Genomic DNA, 21769 nt, shown 5'->3' with positions numbered 1-21769 from the left:
CAACCTACAGAAGCCAATTAACCTACAAACCTGCACGTCCTTGGAATGTGGGGCACCCGAGGACAACCTACATCGTCACAGGGAGAACATGCAAACTCTGTACAGACAGCACCCGCGATAAAGGTCCAATCATCTCCAGGCAGACAACAAAAGGCACTGGCAACTGACAACTCAGGAGGGCCCAGATCCTAAATCTCAGTATATCTGAACCGAATGAGAATGAATAATGAATGAATAAAACATTTTTTGGCCAAGTATGTATACATACAAGGGATTTGCCTTGGTGCTTTGCTCACAAAAGGATAAAAACACGATATACAGCAGACAATTAAAAATAAAACATTATAATTTAAACATGCGAAAATAAAGTACCAGAGTAAAAAGAGGCTACAGACTTTTGGCTGTTGAGTAGAGCTACTGCTCGTGGGAAAAAAAGCTCGAAACATCGCAAGTTTAGGTTTAGGTTGATTATTGTCACGTGTACCGAGGTGCAGCGAAACGCTTCAGTTTTGCACGCTGTCTAATCAAGTCAGGTAATACGACATATGGATAAACTCAAGCCAAACAGGAGAGATCACTGCTGGTCCACAGGTCAGGGCCATGGTGCTAGTTTGAAGCCTTTGCTTTTGGACACTATGTTACTGGTGGACTGTAAGCTGCAGTTAATTTTCTTTAATGATATTTGACATGGTTAACGGGTGTGTCTCGTGATCTAGATGGTTAAAAGTTCACAAATTCCAGGAGCAGAATTAGGCCATTCGGCCCATCAAGTCTACTCTGCCATTCAATCATGGCTGATCTATCCTTCCCTCAACCCAATTCTCCTGTCTTCTCCCCAAAACCCCTGACACCCTTACTGATCAAAAATCTGTCAATCTCCACCTTAAAAATATCCATTGACTTGGCCTCCACAGTCTGTGGCAATGAATTCATAGAAACATAGAAACATAGAAAATAGGTGCAGGAGTAGGCCATTCGGCCCTTCGAGCCTGCACCGCCATTCAATATGATCATGGCTGATCATCCAGCTCAGTAGCCTGTACCTGCCTTCTCTCCATACCCCCTGATCCCTTTAGCAAAAAGGGCCACATCCAACTCCCTCTTAAATATAGCCAATGAACTAGCCTCAACTACCTTCTGTGGCAGAGAATTCCACAGACTCACCACTCTCTGTGTGAAGAAATGTTTTCTCATCTCGGTCCTAAAAGTCTTCCCCCTTATCCTTAAGCTGTGACCCCTGGTTCTGGACTTCCCCAACATCGGGAACAATCTTCCCGCATCTAGCCTCTCCAACCCCTTAAGAATTTTATATGTTTCTATAAGATCCCCCCTCAGTCTTCTAAATTCCAGCGAGTATAAGCCCAGTCTATCCAGTCTTTCTTCATATGAAAGTTCACAGATTCACCTCCCTCTGATGAAATAAATTCCTCCTTTTATTCTGAGGCTGTGGCCTCTGGTCCTAGACTCCCTCATTAGTGGAAATATCCTCTCCACATTCACTCTAGGCATGGGAATGGGGTTGAGAGGAAAAGATAGTTAGGTCAGCCATGATTGAATGGTGGAGTAAACATGACTTCATTCTGCTTCTATAATTTATGACCTAATGAGTTTATGGGACCCTTCCTCAGTCTGGTGAAGGGTCTCGACCTGAAACATTCCTATTGGGTGGCGCAGCGGTAGAGTTGCTGCCTTACAGCGAATGCAGCGCCGGAGACTCAGGTTCGATCCTGACTACGGGCGCTGTCTGTACGGAGTTTGTATGTTCTCCCCGTGACCTGCGTGGGTTTTCTCCGAGATTTTCTCCCACACTCCAAAGACGTACAGGTATGTAGGTTAATTGACTGGGTAAATGTAAAAATTGTCCCTAGTGTGTGTAGGATAGTGTTAATGTGTGGGGATCGCTGGGCGGCGCGGACTCGGTGGGCCGAAGGGCCTGTTTCCGCGCTGTATCTCTAAATCTAAAAATCTATTCCTTTTCTTCAGAGATGCTGCCTGACCCAATGAGTTACTCCTGCACCTTGTGTCTATCTTTACCAGTCACTCTATGTTCAGTCCATTGGGCTGACCCTAGTTTCCTGTTGCTGGCCACTTTAACTTTACGTCCACTCCAGTCTAACCTATCTGTCCATGACCTCATGCACTGTTACAGTGCACTGTTATATGTATTACTACCGAGTAGCACCTATTTGGCAATGATCGTGAAAATTAACATTACAAGTTTTTATTGAGCAGCAAGCCAAGTGCAGGTCAGAGCCATTTCTATGTAGATAAACGGCTCTATGCATGTGTGACGTTGTCAGTACCAGCTCGCTACCTCTATCCTTACACTTGGTTTAGTTTAGAGATACAGTGTGGAAACAGGCCCTTCGGCCCACAGATTCCACACCGTCCACAATCACCCGTACACTAATTCTATCCTACACACTGGGGACAACTTACTGAAGCCAATTAGTCTACAAACCTGCACGTCTTTGGAATGTGGGAGGAAACCGGAGCACCCGGAGGAAACGCATACAGTCACATGGAGAATGTACAAACTCCATACAGACAGCACCCGTAATCAGGATTGAGCCCGGGTCCCTGGCGCCGAGACAGCATTTCTACCGCTGTGCTGCCCCTAAAGATGGCTTGGAGTAGCTATTCCCAGCAGTTCGCATGGAAGGGATCAGTTACTGCATTGCTCAGCTTTTTGCCCAAAGACTTATGCCTATAATTTGCGGGTTGATTGCTTTCATTTTTACTGGTCTATTCCTGGGACTCTGCCATACTATCTATTCAGTATTGGCAAAAAACTGGCTGCTGTTAGCATTTAACCATGCTAGCATAGCCCCTGGCAGTTTGTCAGATGAATTATCTTGTGTGTGCAAGTGAAAATCTTTCTCTTTCCCCAATGATTGAATGTGTTAGACATTTTGTTTATTTAGATTTATTGTTGTCATGTGTGCTGGGGTACAGTGATAAGCTTTGTTTTGAATGTTATCTCATCAAGCCAAATAATACTATCCTTGAATACAATCAAGCCTGATTCAAGTACAATAGGTAGAGTAGTGGTAGACACAAAATGCTGGAGTAACTCAGCGGGACAGACAGCATCTCTGGGGAGAAGAAATGGATGACGTTTTGGGTCAAGACCCTTCTTCAGACAGAGAGTGAAGGGAAAGATACAGATTGCAGAATATATGTAGGAAAAAAACTGCAGATGCTGGTCTAAATCAAAGGTAGACACAAAATGCTGGAGTAACTCAGCAGGTCAGGCAGCATCTTGGGAGAGAAGGAATGGGTGACGTTTCGGGGTCGAGACCCTTCTTCAGACTGATCGTTTCGGGTCGAGACCCTTCTTCAGACTGAAGAAGGGTCTCGACCTGAAACGTCACCCATTCCTTCTCTCCCGAGATGCTGCCTGATCCGCTGAGTTACCTAGCATTTTGTGTCCACCTTCTAGTGCAGAATATAGTTCTCAGCATTGTAGCGCAACAGTTCCAGAGACAAAGTCCAACATCCTCAATAGGGTAGAGGAGAATCAGGCGACACCCTAGCTTATGGAAGGATCGTTCCGAACTCTGATATCAGTGGGAAATAAGCTGTTCCTGAGTCTGGTAGTGTGTGCTTTCAAGCCTCTGCATGTTCCATCAATGACATAAAAAATGGATTTCAGAATGTTAAAGATTAATGTTTAAGGTAATGTTTTTAAAAAAATAAAATTATTTTTATTGAAGGAAAGATACAATACGAAAAACGTAATGCATTACGTTCCCCTCCATTTTGTTCTTTATATATAACAACAAAAATAACCCTCACCCACCCTCCCTGGACACCCCTTTGCAGCTGATGTGTTCACAATATATCATATCACAAATACAAATGTTTAAGGTAATGTTAAGAAATAATTGGGATTTGCAAATTTGTTTTAACTGTCTTCATTTAAATTGTAGATTGTGTAAGGATTGTCTTTATTTTGTAAATCTCAAGTCATTAAGTGAAGGAAATGGTACTATTTTAAGATTTTTTGGAATTGTATTAAATTTTAAATTATGAGTGTAACGTTTATTTCCTTTATTTCTAGACCGAGGCAATTGCACATTAATGGCTATCGTCAATCCAAGATCTGGCAAGGAAATTTGACTAACACTTCCTTCGTCCTCAAGAAGCCCTCATCATGCAGTCTAGGTTAGTGCCACTCTGATACTCATAACCTCACCGTATTTAAAATTTATGTGCCACTAAATTTTCATAGATTCATGATAAACTGTTCTTAAGGTTCTCAGTAACCCAAAGAGGCCAAAGGAACAGCTCAAGCCTATTGTGTTGATGGATGTTCTTGTAAACACAGTACTTCCATCAAAATATATGTGTATTTCAGATATATGTAGGCATATGTTTACTCTAGTTCATTATTGTCACGTGTACCGAGGTACAGTGAAAAGCTTTTTGTTGCGCGCCAACCAGTCAAAGAAAAATTATCCGTGATTACATTCAAACTGTCCACAGTGTACAGATAAAAGATAAAGGGTACAACATTTTGTTCAAGATGATTACATATAGTTCAAAGGTCTCCAATGAGGTAAATGGGAGGTCAGGACCAACACTGTAGATGGTGAGAGGATGGTTCAGTTGCCTGACGACAGCTGGGAAAAAAACTGTCCCTGAATCTTGAGGTGTGCATTTTACAAACTCTGTACCTCTTGCCTGATGGGAGAAGGGAGAAGAGGGAGTGACCGGGGTGAGACTGGTCCTTATTTATGCTGGTAGCCTTGCCGATGCAGCATGAAGTGTAGATGGAGTCAATGGGAAGGAGGTTGATTTGAGTGATTGTGTGATAGAGTTAATGATTTCTTCAACTGTGCTGACATTTTAATTCATTGATTACAAAGTGGACAGCAGCTAACTGTCAAATAACTACAATGCAGGAATAGTTAGGTTAGAGTGATCCTTATCAAATTTAAAAAGTGCTGGGGGAACTCAGCAGCTCAGGCAGCATCTGTGGGGGAAAAAGGGCAAATAACGTTTTTGGGTTCGGATCTTTCTTCAGAAAACTACCCACCTATTGAGCCCTGGTGTTCCTCGGCTCTCATATGCACTCCATCCCCCCTGGCTTTGCCCTCAAGACCCTCATCTTACACTGTGGTGTAAAAGGGCAGCACGGTCGCGCAGCAGAGAGTGGCTCCATTATAACACCAGAGACCCGGGTACGATCCCGCCTACGGGTGCCGTCTGTACGGAGTTTGTACGTCCTCCCCGTGACCTGCGTGGGTTTTCTCTGAGATCTTCAGTTTCCTCCCACACTCCGAAGATGTAGAGGTTTGTAGGTTCATTGGCTTGGTGTAAATGTAAATTGTCCCTAGTGTGTGCAGGATAGTGTGGGGATCTCTGGTTGGTGCGGGCTCGGTGGGCCGAAGAGCCTGTTTCCGCACTGTATCTCTAAACTAAACTAAACTTGAAACCGAGTTAACCTGATGCCAAATTTTCAGGGTTTCTGTGCAATCAGATACTGAATTATTGGTATTTTACTTTGGAGCCTTTTTCTCGCCACTAATTATAACGTTCGTTATATTTGCCTGCCTTCGGACTGTGTGGTGCGGGGGTGGGGGAGAAAGCTGGAAGAGAGGAGGGACAGGACAAAGCCTGGCAAGTGATAGGTGCTTATGGAGTGAGGGGAGTCTTTTAAGAGTAGATGGTTGGCCAACTGCCTCCAGGTTTCCATCAGAGCCGTGGGCCAATTAATGAATGAAGTGTTGGAAGACTAAAAATTCCACTGAGTTCATGGTCTTCTAAATAACATCGACCGCTGTAAACCACAAAGAGGGCCTGCCTTCAATTACATTCAGAAAGTAGCCTTGCACTATTTCCAAGGCCAGTTGATCACTAAATTGATATAATTTCCCTCTGCTATCAGGCTTCTGAACACTCCTTCCATAAGTGAGGGTTCTGTCCGATTCACCTCTACCCCATTGCAGATACTCTACTTTGTCTATGGAACTGTTGTGCTACAATGCTGAGAATTATATTCTGTACCATCACATACCTCTCCCTGACTCACAGTCTGTTGAAGGGACTCGACTTGAAACGTCACCTATTCCTTTTCTCCAGAGATCATAAGGTCATAAGGAATAAGAGTGGAATTAGGCCGTTCAGCCCATCAAGTCTACTACGCCATTCAATCATGGCTGATCTATCTCTCCCTCCTAACCCCATTCCCCTGCCCTCTCCCCATAACCTCTGACACCTGTACTAATCAAGATGCTGCCTGACCTGCTGAGTTACTCCAGCATTTTGTTCCTATCTTCAGTGTAAACCAGCATCTGCAGTTCCTTCCTACACATGGTATATCTGATCTGTTTGGATAGTATACGAAACAAAGCTTTTCATTGTACCTCGGTGCGCGCGACTATAATAATAAAGCTAAACTCATGTTCGTGGAGTTGTTAAGTTGAGCCATAGGGCATGGATTTGTATAGTTCACAATAGCTGGGCTTAAAACCTTCATGAACTCTCTAACCCCACGGAAAACATGGCACTAAATAATTTATTCATTTTATTCTTTCTGTAGTTACAACATATGCCATCTTGATAATTTCCTGCCCAATTAATCCACAAAACTGTTATGTATATGACCAAATTTTAATTGACGAGGGAATAATTGGCAGGATATTACTGTTTTAATGATTAAGATTAGGATCATTGCCCAATAGTCAATACTACTGAAGAGTATAGTTCTGAGTAGACTATGAGCAGAGTGGTGTGAATCATTTGTCTATTACACAGACTATAACACAGACTCCAACACAGTGTCAGAAGTGTAGGAAAATAACTGCAGATGCTGAAGTTTAATCGAAGGTAGACACAAAATGCTGGAGTAACTCAGCGGATCAGGCAGCATCTCAGGAGAGAAAGAATGGGTGACGTTTCGGGTCTCTCCTGAGATGCTGCCTGACCCGCTGAGTTACTCCAGCATTTTGTGTCTACACAGTGTCAGAAAATATCTTATGAGAAATTGTTCTTCTCGTTGAGTCATTTGCGTGGAAGCCTTGCCAAAAGTTGCTTGCTTAATGACTTGTGCTTGTTAGTTGCCTCTTGACCAACAAATGACTCCTCGCTGGGGAGTGTGTTGTGTAAGGTCTCCTGAGGATGGAACAAGCGTCGGGATAAAATGCTGAGCTCCATTTGTGGTTGTGAACCTCATTATGAGCTGGAGGCCAGATTGTTCCTCGTCGGGCTTTTGCATGTCGTTGAAAGCTTTTCTGGCTTGGCAAGTCCTTGTACCTCTGAGCACACATCTGCCCAGACCAGGCTTCGTTGCGCAATGAAATACTTGGTGTGTGTGGTTTGGCAGCGAGCACTGGTACTCACTCACTGATCTTAGCTGTACGGTGAGGGAGCCGCAGCTCAGCGGGGATGTGTGCTGGAGAAGCTAATCACAATGTTGTAACAGTATCTCTGACCGGCTGCTTTTGAAGCAGTTCCCGACTGGAAGCCACATGCAGAGCGGGCCGTTCAACCCCAACAGTAGCTGCGATTTATTTATTTTATGTAACCCACTGCTGCTTCCAAAGGCCGGGAGAAACGGGTGGATGGCTACAAAGGAAACCAGCGCTACCTACTCCAGTGAAAGCTGTCTCATCTCATTAAAGTCCAAGATCAAGGGAAGCAGAGTGCACGCTCAACCAAGGGTGAGGTGCATCAATCTCATGAAAAAGCCCGACGGCACCAGTTGCAAATCAATAGCTCAGTGTGGTAGTTTTCGTGTCTACCTCTCGACCTCTTGCATTTTAATATCACAGCCAGATTCCCCGGAATGGAGGCCATTTAGGTATTCAGTAACTATCGGTGCAGGGTAACATCACCCCTCAGGCTTTCTCAATTCATCATTCTGTGTGTAAGAATGTCAAACATTCACTATACATTATTCCAGTGTCAGGTCAGCATATGGGTAGCGAGGGTGCTCTGAAGAAGGGTCTCGACCCCAAGCGTCGTCCATTTCTTCTCTCCAGAGATGCTGCCGGCCCCGTTGAGTTACTCCAGCATTGTGTGTCTATCTTTGTGGTCAAAGAAGAGTTGCTCCAGCACCCTCAGTTCCCATTATTATTTTTTACAGCCTTATTTGGGTGTTACTAAATTCCGATCCGTCCACCCAGAAGCAATGGTGGAAACAGGTGAATTCATTCCAATATCTGAAGAAGGCTCCCGACCCGAAACATCACCTCTCCATCACCTCTCACCCCATGGAACGTTTATAACAAGGGCTCACTGTGTTCATTTCACTTCACTTCAATGTTCTTGGTTCTGTACTCTTTGGTCATTCACAAGACAGGTTACTTTTAACATGATTTATCCAGTGCTTTTCTTAGTCCTACTCAAATGCCTGAAGAAAAGGAGGGAAAGCCATATAACTCCAAATATCTTCTACTTGGAAGAATGTGTTTCTCAGGGCTTGTCTGACCCGTGAATTTTGGCTGTGGCTTGTGTTTCCCAAGCCTTGTCCCATTGCACAGAATCTCTTCTGAAGAGTGTGGGATATTTTAGAAAAACGTAGCCGCACTGACATTTTGAATGCGTGAAGATCAGCAGATCATGAGATTACTCATCAGTTGGCATTGAACTATGACTGGGAACAAATCTTTGGTGACTTCGCTCAGCAGAGTCATCATTTCCTGTGAGTCAAAACACAAAGTGCTGGAGGAACTCAACGGGTCAGGCAACACTTGTGGAGAGAATGGACGGATGACTTTTTGGGTCGGGACCCCTCTTCATGCAGACAGAATTGTGTCTCCATTTCCAATGAGTCAATTGATTGTGGGCTTAAGCATCTTAATAATGATGTGATAAATATAATGGCCAGCACTCCCAGACGGTGTTTTGTTTTGATAGAATTGGCTGATGGGCTCGTTGTTGATAAAAGGAATTCCTTTTAGATCATTCATCGATGAAAACACGCCAAGTCAATATTTAAGAATACAAAGTGCCGGAGTAACTCAGCGGGTCAGGCAGCATCTCTGGAGAACATGAATAGGTGTTGTTTTGGGTCAGGGCGCCTCATCAGACTGACTGTTGGGAGGACCGGGGGGGGGGGGGGGGTGGTGAGGAGGAGGGGGGTAAGACAAAGAGTGGCAGGGCACAGGCAAGGAGGTGTTTGATAGACAGATGGTTGGAACATAGACCAGGAGTTAAAGCAGAAGATACTTCCTAGAAGGTTTACCAGACTAAGATCTGGAAGGGCCAGAATGTCATATTTAAAAAATTGGACTATGTTGGTGTCAGATGAGTTTTGAAGAGTGGGACAGGACTTGATTGAGGCAGACAAAACCAGGAAGGGTTTGATGTTGAGGATTTGGAGAGAATGCTTCCTCTTGTGAGGGTACCGAGAACTAGGTATGGCACGAGGAACTGCAGATGCCAGAATCAGGAGAAAAAAACACAAAGTGCCGGAGGAATCCCTCCCGAGGTGCTCCTTGATCCGCTGAGCTTATTGTGTCGAGAACTAGGAGTCACTGTTTAGAAATACAGAGTCAAACATGAAGACAGAGATGAGTGGATTTATTTACCCTTCGAGCGTTATAATTCTTTGCATTTCTTTTCCTGGAAGTATGGTAGAAGCAGAGAAAATGTTTCAAGGCAGAGGTAGATAAATTATTGGTAAGAGGGAAAGTGCAAGGGGTGACAGGAATGCCAAGTTAAAGTTATGGTCAGATCTGAATTGTTCTTGCTTGGTTTTGATGTGGACTCAAGGGAGTGAACTTCTCAATATGCTCATATTGGATTTTTACTGACAGGAAGATCAAAACCATAAATGGAATTTGTTCTCCTGTAAAGGGCTTCGGTACTCAATCACTAATGCCGTTGGGCATGGGGACATTACAACTGGGAAGTGTAGGTTTAACACTTGCAATTTCTCCAAAGGATTGTGCTCTGGAGGAATAGGTTTTGGCAAACAATGAAAAGACTGTAATGGAAAACAGTATTTTTTTGTAAGGTTTTTGTGTGCTTTCATTGAAGCGACTGAAAGCGCAATGCCTATAGACTCTTTGACAGTCCAGCACAATTTACGGAGGTAGAGGTATCAACAGGATATCCTTTCTTTAGAGTTAGTAATGGCTGTACTGGCTTCAGGAGTACATGAAAAGTAAGACCATTTGGCCCAATTTGTAAGGTAGATTTATACTCGTGTACAAGCAACACCACATCAGTTATTGCTGCATTTGCAAATCGGTTTCACTTACTTGTTGAAAGCAAAATCAGATATTTTCAAGAATAACAAGAACCAATTTTTGCGTTTATTTTAGTTTTGAAGTGCAGCATGGAAACAGGCCCTTTGGCCCACGGATTCAGCGATAACCATCGATCACCCACACGCCAGTTCCATGTTATCCCAGTTTTGCATCCTACACACTAGGGGCAATTTAGAGAGGCCAATTAACCTATGAGACCTGCACGTCTTTGGAATGTGGGAGGAAACTGAAGCAACCGGAGAAAATCCACGCGGCCACAGGAAGAACGTAGGAACCCCAAAGAGGCAGCACACGTTGTCCGGATGGAACCCGGGTCTCTGGCGTGTAAGGCAGCAACTTTACCGTTGTGCCACTGTGCCGCCCCTTACATGGCAGAAGATCGATAAAATCATTCCAAGGCAATTAACAGGAGTATTCCAAAAAAATTATAGTCAAGGATTGGTTACAGTGTTAGCTCTTAAGCATCCTGAAGCAGGTAGAGAGACAGAGTGTACTTACTTAGTACTTAGAGACACAGCGTGGAAACAGGCCCTTTGGCCCGCCGAGTCCACTCCGACCATCCAGTCTGTCTTGTCCTTTCTTTGCTGTTTTTTTAAGTACGTGTTAAATGTATGTTTTAGTATTCTTTAGATTGTTTTATGTGGGGAGAGGGGAGGGGGTTGGGGGAAACTTTTTAAAATCTCTTACCTCGACGGAGATGCGATGTTTTTTCCCGTGTCGTATCTCCGTCCGCGCCACGGCCGAACATCCAGGAGCTGGCGGCGTCTCCTGGGGAGCTCCATCCGCGGGATCCTGCGACCTTTAAACCTTTAAACCCTAGCGTTTGAGGCTCATTGAGGAGGCGCTGTGAACTGTTTGCGTGCTACTGTATGTTTCATTTTTTTTCCATTGGAACCTAATCAGATGTACAGCACTTTGGTCAACGTGGGTTGTTTTTAAATGTGCTATACAAATAAAATTGACGACTTGACTTGACTTTAACAACGTGGAGCTGGCGGCCCCTTTGCCAGGGATCGACCTCGGATCTCCAACTGCGGGAGCCTGCAGAATTCAACATCGTGGAGCTTGCGATCCCTGATGTGGGAGCTTCGATCACCGGCTGCGGGAGGTTCCATCGCCCCGACTGCGGACGGCTCGACTGCCCCGACCGCGGGAAAATAAAAAGGGAAGAGGATTGGACTTCATTGCCTTTCATCATAGTGAGGAATGTGGGGAATCAGCTGTGGTGGATGAGTATGTTAACTTTGATGTAGTTGTGTGTCTTGTTGCTTTTTTTAGTATGGCTGAATGGTAATTCGAGTTGCACAGTACCTTAATTGGTACAGGTGGCAATAAACTGCCCTTTGAACATTTGAACCTTTGGATTACCCATAGTTCACGGTGGTTCTATGTAGTCCCACTCTAGCACCCACTTGCCACACACTTTGGGTAATTGACAGAAGTCAATCAACCTACAAACCCCCACGTCTTTGGGATGTGGGAGGAAACCCATGAGGTCACAGGGAAAACATGCAAACTCCACACAGACAGCACCCGAGGGCAGGATCGAACCTGGGTGGCTGTCGCTGTGAGGCATCAGCTCTGCCAGCTGCCAGGACGCTCTTTGTTCTCGGCAGCGCCCCCCCCCCCCTCCCCAGCCGGGTCCCTCGTTGTTCTCGGTGGCCCGTTTGCCGGATTGCTTGGCCCCCGGTCGTTCGTCTCCGCGGCGCTTCCCGAGAGCCGTCTGCCGCCGCGCGCCACAGTGCCGAGACTAACCAAACATTCGATGCTTTGCCAATCGACCAGTCCTTCCCCACGCTACCAGCACTCTCCTGCTCTTTTATATAAACAACAAATGTATTAGATTATTTACAATAATAATATTTACAAAACAAAGTACCACCACATCCACACCCACCACCATAATACAAAGTGACCAAGTACTCCGAATACTAAATATTAAATAACTATATTACAATCCAATGCATTCATCCCCCGTGGTGCCCAGCGGCCCTGGAAATCCCCTCAGGTATTCCTTTTCAAGGGACATCAGGCACGGACGTAAAGCCCGGAAAAGGAGTCCAGGAGTCATCTCGGGCGGAGCCGCTTGGCGCGTGGCGCCATGACTCACGAATGTCTAGCTTGGCCAGGCCCAGGAGCAAACCAACCAGGACATCCTCTGCTCTACCCACTCCTCTACGCTTGGGATGCCCAAAGATGGGAATGGTTGTCCAACTCTCTTGTTGCTGAAGCTTCTCTTCCCTTCACTCCGAGCAGCATCTACATTTACTGGCACACGGGGCCATTGGCAGGCCCAGGAGGTCATTGCCGCACTCTCGGGTAATTTCAGGTGCATTTGATTCTAAGACTAGTTTTGGTTAGCCTCAATGTCTCGTAGTTATCTAGAAATGTTATGTTTAAATTGCACAAAGCAACCGAGAAAGGTTTCACAGTGAGTTGTTTTGAATCTGTCTGCTTCATTTTCATTTATAATATGAAGTTAATCCAATGGAATGAAGTTATTTGTGACGGATGTTCCTTATCACTATAACATTAAAAATATATATTACTTTACGATAAGTAACTTCTCATCAATAAACCAATGTTTCAAACAGCAGGAAAGCACATGTGTGCTTCTGTTAATCTCACAGGCTCCTTTAATGTGATCATGGCAGATCTGTGACCTAATTTCATGTATCTCTCATTTCCTAATATCCTTTTAAATCTTTGGTTGACATTTATCTATTGATTTTAGATCTGAAATTAACACCAATTGCCATTTGTGGACCAGTTCCAGACTTTCAGCACTCTGCATGTGGAAGCTGTTTGTGAATTCAGTCTTGCAAAGTCTGGCTCCAATTTTCAATCTGTGCCCCTCTAGTCTGAAACTCCCCAAACAGCGGGAATAGTTCCACCACCCTAACAATTCCCCTTAATGCATTAAAAACTTCAAACAAATCACCTCTTAATCACTTGATGGGAGAGTATGAGAAAATCATTGAGCTCTGATTTTATTTTATTAATTCAACCCACGTGCTTGCATGCTAATGTTGGACAACAAAACCGTTATTTATTTAAGTATTGCTGTAAATGTAACGAGACTGTGCCAGTTAGCAACTGAAATGAGGGATAGTTTCTTCGCAGCTGTTATAAGACAACTGAACTGTCCTCTCACCCTCTAGAGTGCAGCCCTGACCTTACATTTACCTCATTGGAGACCTTTGAGCTATCTTTAAACAGACTTTATTGGACTTTATCTTGCACTAAATGTTGTGCCCTTTATCCTAAATCTGTACACTGTGGACGGCTTGATTAGTTTAGTTTAGAGATACAGCGAAGAAGCTGGAACTTCGGCTCTTTTCCGAGTCCGCGCCGACCAGCGATCCCCGCATATTAACACTACCCTACACACACGAGGGACAATTTTACATTAATACTAAGCCAATTAACCTACAAACCCGGGCATCTTCGGAGAGTGCAAGGAAACCGAAAATCTCGCCCTTTATCAGGATCAAACCCGGGCCTCTGACTCTGTAAGGCAGTACCTCTAATGCTATGTGGCACCAAGATAGATATGAAATGCTGGAGCAACTCAACGGGACAGGCAGCATCTCTGGAGAGAAGCAATGGTTGACGTTTTGGGTCGAGCACCTTCTTCAAACTCCTATCTGAATCATATCTGGTCCTTTCACTGACTGGTCAGCATGCAACAAAACGCCTTTCACTATACCTCAGTACACGTGACGATAATAAGCTAAACTGAACTGAATGAGATGCCAAAAGCAAGTGTCTAAATTTGATTTTGTGTTAAGGTCAGTACCGGATATAAACTGTCTTCCGAAAAATCCTTAGTATGGTTTTGATTTATAAAGACAATGATTTGGTGTGTAAGAATTGGCTGAAGTATTTAGAATGTGTGAGATAAGATGCTCAGGGGGAGTGAAGGTGCAGAAAAGGCTAAAAAAAACAAGAACAATGTTTTAGAATTGAGAGCCAATTCGTGTTAAACATCAGAGAATGTGATTTATTTGGGTAGAGCCACAAAAGTAAGTTGACAATAGAAAAGCAGAGAACTGGTGGACTCATTCCTTCCTCTCCCCTCTGCCATCCGACGGAAGATAGAAACACTTTGAAAGTGTGCACCACCACACTCTGGAGCCGCTTCTTCCCCTCTGTTACCAGGCTTCTGAATGGTCCTTCCATAAGCTCGAGTACCATCCGATTCACCTCTGCCCCATTTAGTTTTAGTTTTAGAGATGCAGTGCAGAAACAGGCCCTTCGGCCCACTGAGTCCATGCCGACCTCCGTACACTAACACTATCCTTCACGCGCCAGGGATAATTTACACATACACCAAGCCAATTAACCTACAAATCTGTACGTCTTTGGAGTGTGGGAGGAAACCGAAGATCTCGGAGAAAACCCATGTGATCAGAGGGAGAGCGTACAGACTCCGTACAGACAGCACCCGCAGTCGGGATCAAACCCGGGTCTCCAGCGCTGCAAGCACTGTAAGGCAGCAACCCTACCACTGCGCCACCTTGCCGCCCCGATTGCGGGCATTGGGCTATGTCCGTGACACTGGTGCTCCACAAGGCTCGGAGCAACATTTTGCACTCTGCATCTTCCCCTTTGCTCTATCTGTTGTACATGCGTTTGACTTGATTGTGTTTATGTGTCGAAGGTATCACAAAATGCTGGAGTAACTCAGCAGGTCAGGCAGCATCTCAGGAAAGAAGGAATGGGTGACGTTTCGGGTCGAGACCCTTCTTCAGACTGATTCAGACAGTGTTTATGTATCGTGCTATTTGATCTGATTAGATAACATGCGCAAAAAAACTGGATTGTACCTCGATACACATGTCAATAATAAGTCTAAACCTTGGAGATGAATGGGGGCCTCTTTCAGTCTTCACAATTGAGTTTCTTCTGGAAAATGTAAAATGAAGGGACTTTTTTCTCGTCTTTAAATAGGTCACAAGCTATTTATTACTACTTTTAAAAACCTTGTAGCTTTGCTGATTATGTGCTCAGTTTACTTTGATCACATCTCAATGCAGTTGCCATTGTGTGCAAACTTTAAGGTCACAACGGAACTGGTGGGGAATTCAACTGGGTCATGCTCAGATGTTGACTCGATGTGGAACATCGCTGGGAAATCACCGACGGATTTCTACCGAGGAGTATGCTTGTAGGTTTGTACTTCAGTTCCAGACTTCCTGTTGCTCACAGGAATAATTGTTGTCCTTTGGGAAGGAGCTGTTGGCATTTCCCAGTGAACTCTTAGTCCAATTTATTTGGGCAAATTGCCATGAATATTTTGCGATGTAGGTTCGACAGACCTGATCCGAAGAAGGGTCTCGACCCAAAAAGTCACCCATTCCTTCTATCCGGAGATGCTGCCTGCCCCGCTGAGCTACTCCAGCATTTTGTGTCTATCTCCGACCTGATCTCAGGCTGGTCTCGGAGTACAGAGAGCGGGTCTGGTCGCCACACAATGGGAAGGGAGTTGCATTGTCGAGAGTGCCAAGGAGATTTTCCAAGATTTTGTTTGGATTGGAGGACTTAGTTACGGAGCAAGATTGGATAGGCTGTGGTTGTTTCACCTGAAGCAAAGAAGGCTGAGGGGTGACCTGGTTGAAATGCAGGTCCTCTCTAATCTATGAACGCCTGACTTGTGTGCTACGCGTACATACGAACAAGCATTTGGCAGGGCGGTGGGATGGGTTTACTTTTGGGCCACAGACATCTTCTGCCTTGAAGGAACTAAGTTCATGGCTAAAGCTGAATCATTGAGTTAAATGTCCTGGTTTAACTACAAGATAGCCTTGGATTTATTCAAGTATATTGGTGGGTGGTTGCATTTCTGACTTGCAAACTATCTAGGCTTAAGCTCAACATCCACAAAATAAAGATCCACTACCATCCTGCCCCCAATGTACTGTGTTATCCAATAATAATGATGCTGTCAAGCTGGAAAGGGTGCAGAGAAGATTTACGAGGATGTTGCCAGGACTCGAGGGCCTGAGCTATAAGGAGAGGTTGAGCAGGCTAGGACCCACTTCCTGGAGCGCAGGAGGATGAGGAATGATCTTATAGAGTTGTACAAAATCATGAGAGGAATAGATTGGGTAGACGCACAGAGTCTCTTGCCCAGAGTAGGGGAATCGAGAACCAGAGGACGTAGGTTTAAGGTGAGGGGGGGAAAGATTTAATAGGAATCTGAGTAGTAACAGTTTCACATAAAGGGGGAGTCCAGAACCAGGGGCCACAGTTTAAGAATAAGGGGTAGGCCATTTAGACCGGAGATGAGGAAAAACTTTTTCAGTCAGAGAGTTGTGAATCTGTGGAATTCTCTGCCTCAAAAGGCAGTGGTGGCCAATTCTCTGAATGCATTCAAGAGAGAGCTAGATAGAGCTCTTAAGGATAGTGGAGTCAGGGGTATGAGGAGAAGGCAGGAACGGGGTACTGATTGAGAATGATCAGCCATGATCACATTGAATGGCGGTGCTGGCTCGAAGGGCCGAATGGCCTCCTCCTGCACCTATTGTCTATTGTCTATTGTGGTAGGTGTATGGAATAAACTGCCAGAGGAGGCGGTTGAGTCAGGGATTATTCCAACATTTAAGAAACAATTAGACAGGTACGTGCTTAGAGCAGGTTTAGAGGGATATGGACCAAACACAGACGGGTGGGACGAGTATAGATGGGACATGTTGGCCGGTGTGGGCAAGTTGGGGCGAAGGGCCTTTTTCCATGCTGGAGGACTCTATGACTCTATGACTAATGAAGGTCCATGATAAGTCCTTGGACCAGTTCCATATATTAGGAACCATTGCAGGCGTTGGCGATGACATTCGCCATTGTCTCCAGTACACCAACACAGGTTTGGGCGAGTAGAGGAAAAACACATTTGAATCTCAAGATAAGACTTGCGAGCTCAACTCTAGAAGAAGGCTCCCGACTTGAAATGCCGCTTGTCAATTTTCTACCGCAAATGTTGCCTAACCTGCCGAGTTCCTCCGGCAACTTGTTCACATTCCAGCATCTGCAGTCTTTGGTGCCTCCTGGTTTTGCGGTCTTTCAAACACTGTCCTGCATGCCCTCCACTATGGTTCTAATGCCTACAGCAGGCACATCAAAGCACCGTGCAGATATTACCATCTCTCTCTCTGGCGGATCCACTAAATCCACCATCAGAATATGTGAACCACCATCGTTATCTTCGGGCAGGCCAGCAGCGAGGCCTTAATTACACTCAGTCACCCCTAATCTGCAGAACACATCGTCTGTAGACCCAAAACCCAAAACAGCTACTTTTCGGTGCTATACCACAGGAAGAGACTGGAGCAAGTCGAAGAGGAAATAGTTCAAGGGTATTCAAAAATTCTCTTTCCAAACGTGGCCCCATGTAAATGATGGAGGGAATTCACTACTTTCCTAGTTTCCAACTTGTCCATTCAAGCATCAACTGGCTCACCTGAGGTAAAGTCTTTTGGTCCTACACCGGCCTCATCTGCCTCCTCCAAATTCAAAGAACCGGGGTAGAAGCAAGTTATCCTCTGTTTCAGGGAACTACCCAGGAGTAGCAAAGACACACATTTGAATGCGGAGAAAGGAACTGCAGATGCTGGCATATACCGAAGACAGGCACATACTAATGGAGTAACTCAGCAGGTCAGGCAGGATCTCTGGAGAAAAAGGATGGGTGGCCTTTCAGGTCGAGACCTTTCTCTGACTGAAGCTGATATATATTTGCCCTCCTCTATGGTTCTGATGATCCGCCTACAACAAGGACCAACCTGGGACCAATAAATTAAAAAATTGATATCATAGAAACGTTCTTAATTGCAATTCTTATTTGGTTTATTCATCACTTTTTTTAATAAATTATGTATATTTTTAAATGATTAAATAGACAATCTTTGGTAAACTTTGGTGAACAAACTAGAAGAGGATGGACATAAAAAGCTGGAGTAACTCAGCAGGACAGTCAGCATCTCTGGAGAGAAGGAATGGGTGATGTTTTGGGTCAAGACCTGAATCTTCAGACAGGTTCTGTCAATAGCCAAGTGTCAAAAAGTTTAATCACCATTATCTACCGACAACGGAATAATGAAATTCTTACTTGCACCAGCATAACTGGCCTGTAAACACAATACTCATAAGATAACATGTAATAAACAGCATAAAAATCAAAAAATCAATGACTCCAATAACAGTGCAAAAAAGCCTGAAGTCCTTAGGCTGACCGGTGTTCATAGTTCAGTCTGTGTTTTATAAGAAAATAACTGCTGATGCTGGTACAAATCGATTTATTCACAAAATGCTGGAGTAACTCAGCAGGTCAGGCAGCATCTCGGGAGAGAAGGAATGGGTGACGTTTCGGGTCGAGACCCTTCTTCAGACGCCACCCATTCCTTCTCTCCCGAGATGCTGCCTGACCTGCTGAGTTACTCCAGCATTTTGTGAATAAATCAGTCTGTGTTTTGTCATGTTCAAGAGCCTGATGGTTGTTGGGAAGAAGCTTTTCTTGAGCCTGAAGGTCATGGTTTTCAGACTCCGTACGTTCTACCTGATGGCAGGAGTGAAACGAGAACATGGATAGGGGAGGTTTGGAGGGAGATGGACCAAGCGCAGGCAGGCTGGACGAAAATGTAGCTGGGACATGTTGGCCGGTGTGGGCAAGTTGGGCCGAAGGGCCTGTTTCCACACTGTATCACTCTATGACTCTATGACTGCGACCGAGATGGGAAAGGTCTTTGATTACGTTGACTGTTTTGCCATAGCAACGTGGTGCACATAGATTCATTGGTGAGGGTCTGTGACTCTATGGCCAGGGTGGCGAGGGTCTTTGATGATGCTTGCTGCCTTTTTGAGGCAGCGCCTCCTTTAGATACCTTGGCTGTACGAATCTCGCCGTTTTGCGTTATTTCTTTATCTTCCGCTACTGTTCAATTATGGGATTAGGATTCTCGACTCAGCAGTAGACACGCTCTGCTTGTGATTCAGTAGTGGATGGCTTATGTTAAATAATAATTTTGGCTTGGGGATCTGCCCATTCCTGCCCCGCATATATCCCTGACGGTAAGTGCATTTTAGTACTTGTAGTTAGAGTTAAAATGACCACTGAGCTACATTTCTAAATGTTAAATAAAAAAATACCCACAAGATCTGAAATCCTGCAGACCTATCATATTTCTGTCGAGTGGTGAGGTAATTTCTTTAACTTTTAGTCCTTATACGTGGATCAGTGTAATTGAAAGTTTATTTCCACATCCCCCACCCCCCTCTCCGTTGGTGATTTCAGTGCTGCATCCATTTGTGGTTAAACCCAGACCGTCTCTTCCCTATGAATCTGCTTCATATTTACGCTCCAGCCAACATGTTTTTTCCTTCAGGATTCCTGGCCCCACTACAAGGGCGACTCCAGCAATCAGCAGCGTTTCCAAGTCTCTCGCAACTATGAACAGACAAGGTCAATCTGTTAGCTGTATGAATAAGCACAACACGTTGCCCAGCAAGTCCAGCAGCCACAAAGGTAAGGACTATGTTATGTATTGGTGCATTATGAAAGTTAGCTGGATTTGAAGCTTGCCAAAACTAATTCAATTATCGTTGGTAACAAAACGTTGGTAAGTGTAACGTTGATTAAAACGGTGATAATGGGATTAATTATAGGAACGCTAATTTGACGCTTGTAAAGGTTTGTAGTTCTTGAAGGTACTGCATTATACTGTAAGGAATTACTGTCCCACCAACAATGTGTTCAGTCGAACAATGTTATTATCATGAATGTAAGAGAAAAGCAATCTTGAGTGCAATTCAAAGTCATGTACAAACCCAAGCTTCGCAGCACTGAGCTCTCTATCTAATGTGTTGTGCCTTAAAAGGTGCTTTTCTAGTTATTACTGCACACATCCTGCCATTGAATTTGTAACATACTCTACGAAGTAATATTTTTAAGTGGCCAGCTATGATTTAATCTTTTTATTGATTTAATACCAAAGCTAAACAAATAGATCACAGAGGGACAGTTTCTTCTCTGTTATCAGGCCTCTGGACGATCTTTCCGGAGGCCAGGTTACCGTCTGATTCACCTCTACCCAATTGAGGACTTTGGACTGTGCCTATGGAGATGATGTGCTACAATGCTGAGAACTATATTCTGCACTCTGTATCTTCCCCTTTGCTCTATCTATTGTACGACTTTGAACTGATTGTATCTATGTATGGTTTATCTGATCTGTTTGGATAGCATGCAAAACAAAGCCCACTGTACCTCGGTTTTACATAATAATAAGCATAATCTAGATATAAGTATGTTTTAGTATTTCTATTATTGTGCTAAAAAGCAGCTGGAGAAAGATAAATATCTGTAGCTAAGTACTCCAACCAAAGTCTAACTCGTTTCCGTCAAAATGTTCTGTGTTTGGCTGCATTTTAAAGGCAATGGAAGTAAGAAACAACTTTTTACCTCCTATTTATATATGTGGGACAAAAGCTCACTAATACATTAATTGAATTGAATTGTAGTTAAACGCAAAATGCTGGAGTAACTCAACGGGTCAGGCGGCATTTCTGGAGAAAAGGAGTAGGTTACGTCTTGGGCCGAGACCCTTCTTCAGACAGAGAGTCAGGGGAGAGGGAAACTAGAGGTATGAAAAGGTTCAGAACAAATAGGAGTTGGCACCGATAACTCAGGAAAGGTAGAGCCCACAATGGTCCCTTGTTGATTGGCAGAGGTGATAATGAAGCGATATGAATTGTGAAACTAGCAGGATGACTAGGGGGGGGGGGGGGGGAGGACTGAGAAAGAGGGAATGCAAGGGTTACTTGAAATTAGAGAAATCAAAATTCATACCGCTGAGTTGTAAGCTGCAAAAGCGAAATATGAGGCGCTGTTCCTTCATTTTGTTTGTGGCCTCACTCTGACAGTGGAGGAGAATCAGGACAGAAAGGTCAGAATGGGAAGGAGAGTTAAAAATGTTTGGCAGCATGGAGATTGAGTTGCAGTTACCGATTTCCAATTATTTAGCCAACTCCTATGGCGGGGAAGAGATGCTGAGATATCCGCCATTTTTGTTAAGCACAAAATGCAAGGATGGTTAAAAGTTCAGGACTGGCTGAACTTGCAGAGTGTGAAAGAGTGATCAACTTTTCGAACTACTGTCCCAAGTGTTACTAATTACTCTTAAAATAACAGGTCACCAGGTTATTATTATTGGAAAATTAATGTGGCGATCAAAAGTTTTGTATCACTGTGCCAAGGTAAGGGAACTTCAATAAAACACCATTGATTTTAATACGTTGCCAACATTTTAATCTATTGATTGGTGACATTTGTTTGTAGATAAAATTAGTTGCAGTCGGGTATGTGACCCAGATGAATTCATGGTCAAAAGAAGGTTTGCGATGCTGTTAAACGCTTCATCCTAATGTTTTATTTTCCCTATGTAAAGGTGAATCTTCATAGATTGGCAGTCAAGGTACATTTACGCTGTAGCCTCTGAGATTGAATGTAGCTTAATTGAGGATGATCTGATTTGAAAATGATGTCTTCATTC

At 44.2% G+C, this 21769-nt stretch overlaps 1 protein-coding gene across 9 annotated transcripts in view; it reads left to right on the top strand.

Annotated features, from left to right (window-relative positions):
* Window positions 1–21769, top strand: part of LOC144605429 (neuron navigator 1-like) — a 602839-nt gene that overhangs the window by 187769 nt on the left and 393301 nt on the right. For all 9 annotated transcript variants that reach the window (XM_078420673.1, XM_078420677.1, XM_078420676.1 and 6 more), the window contains 2 exons: window positions 4064–4167; window positions 19604–19743. In XM_078420673.1, coding sequence (XP_078276799.1) covers window positions 4157–4167; window positions 19604–19743 — 151 coding nt within the window. In that variant the 5' untranslated portion in view covers window positions 4064–4156. The remainder of the gene's footprint in view (window positions 1–4063; window positions 4168–19603; window positions 19744–21769) is intronic.

The sequence above is a fragment of the Rhinoraja longicauda genome, chromosome 24, assembly GCF_053455715.1.
Source record: "Rhinoraja longicauda isolate Sanriku21f chromosome 24, sRhiLon1.1, whole genome shotgun sequence".
Taxonomy (NCBI): Eukaryota; Metazoa; Chordata; class Chondrichthyes; order Rajiformes; family Arhynchobatidae; genus Rhinoraja; species Rhinoraja longicauda.
Note: the sequence above shows the minus strand (reverse complement) of the source record. Positions and strands in the feature narration are given on the sequence as shown.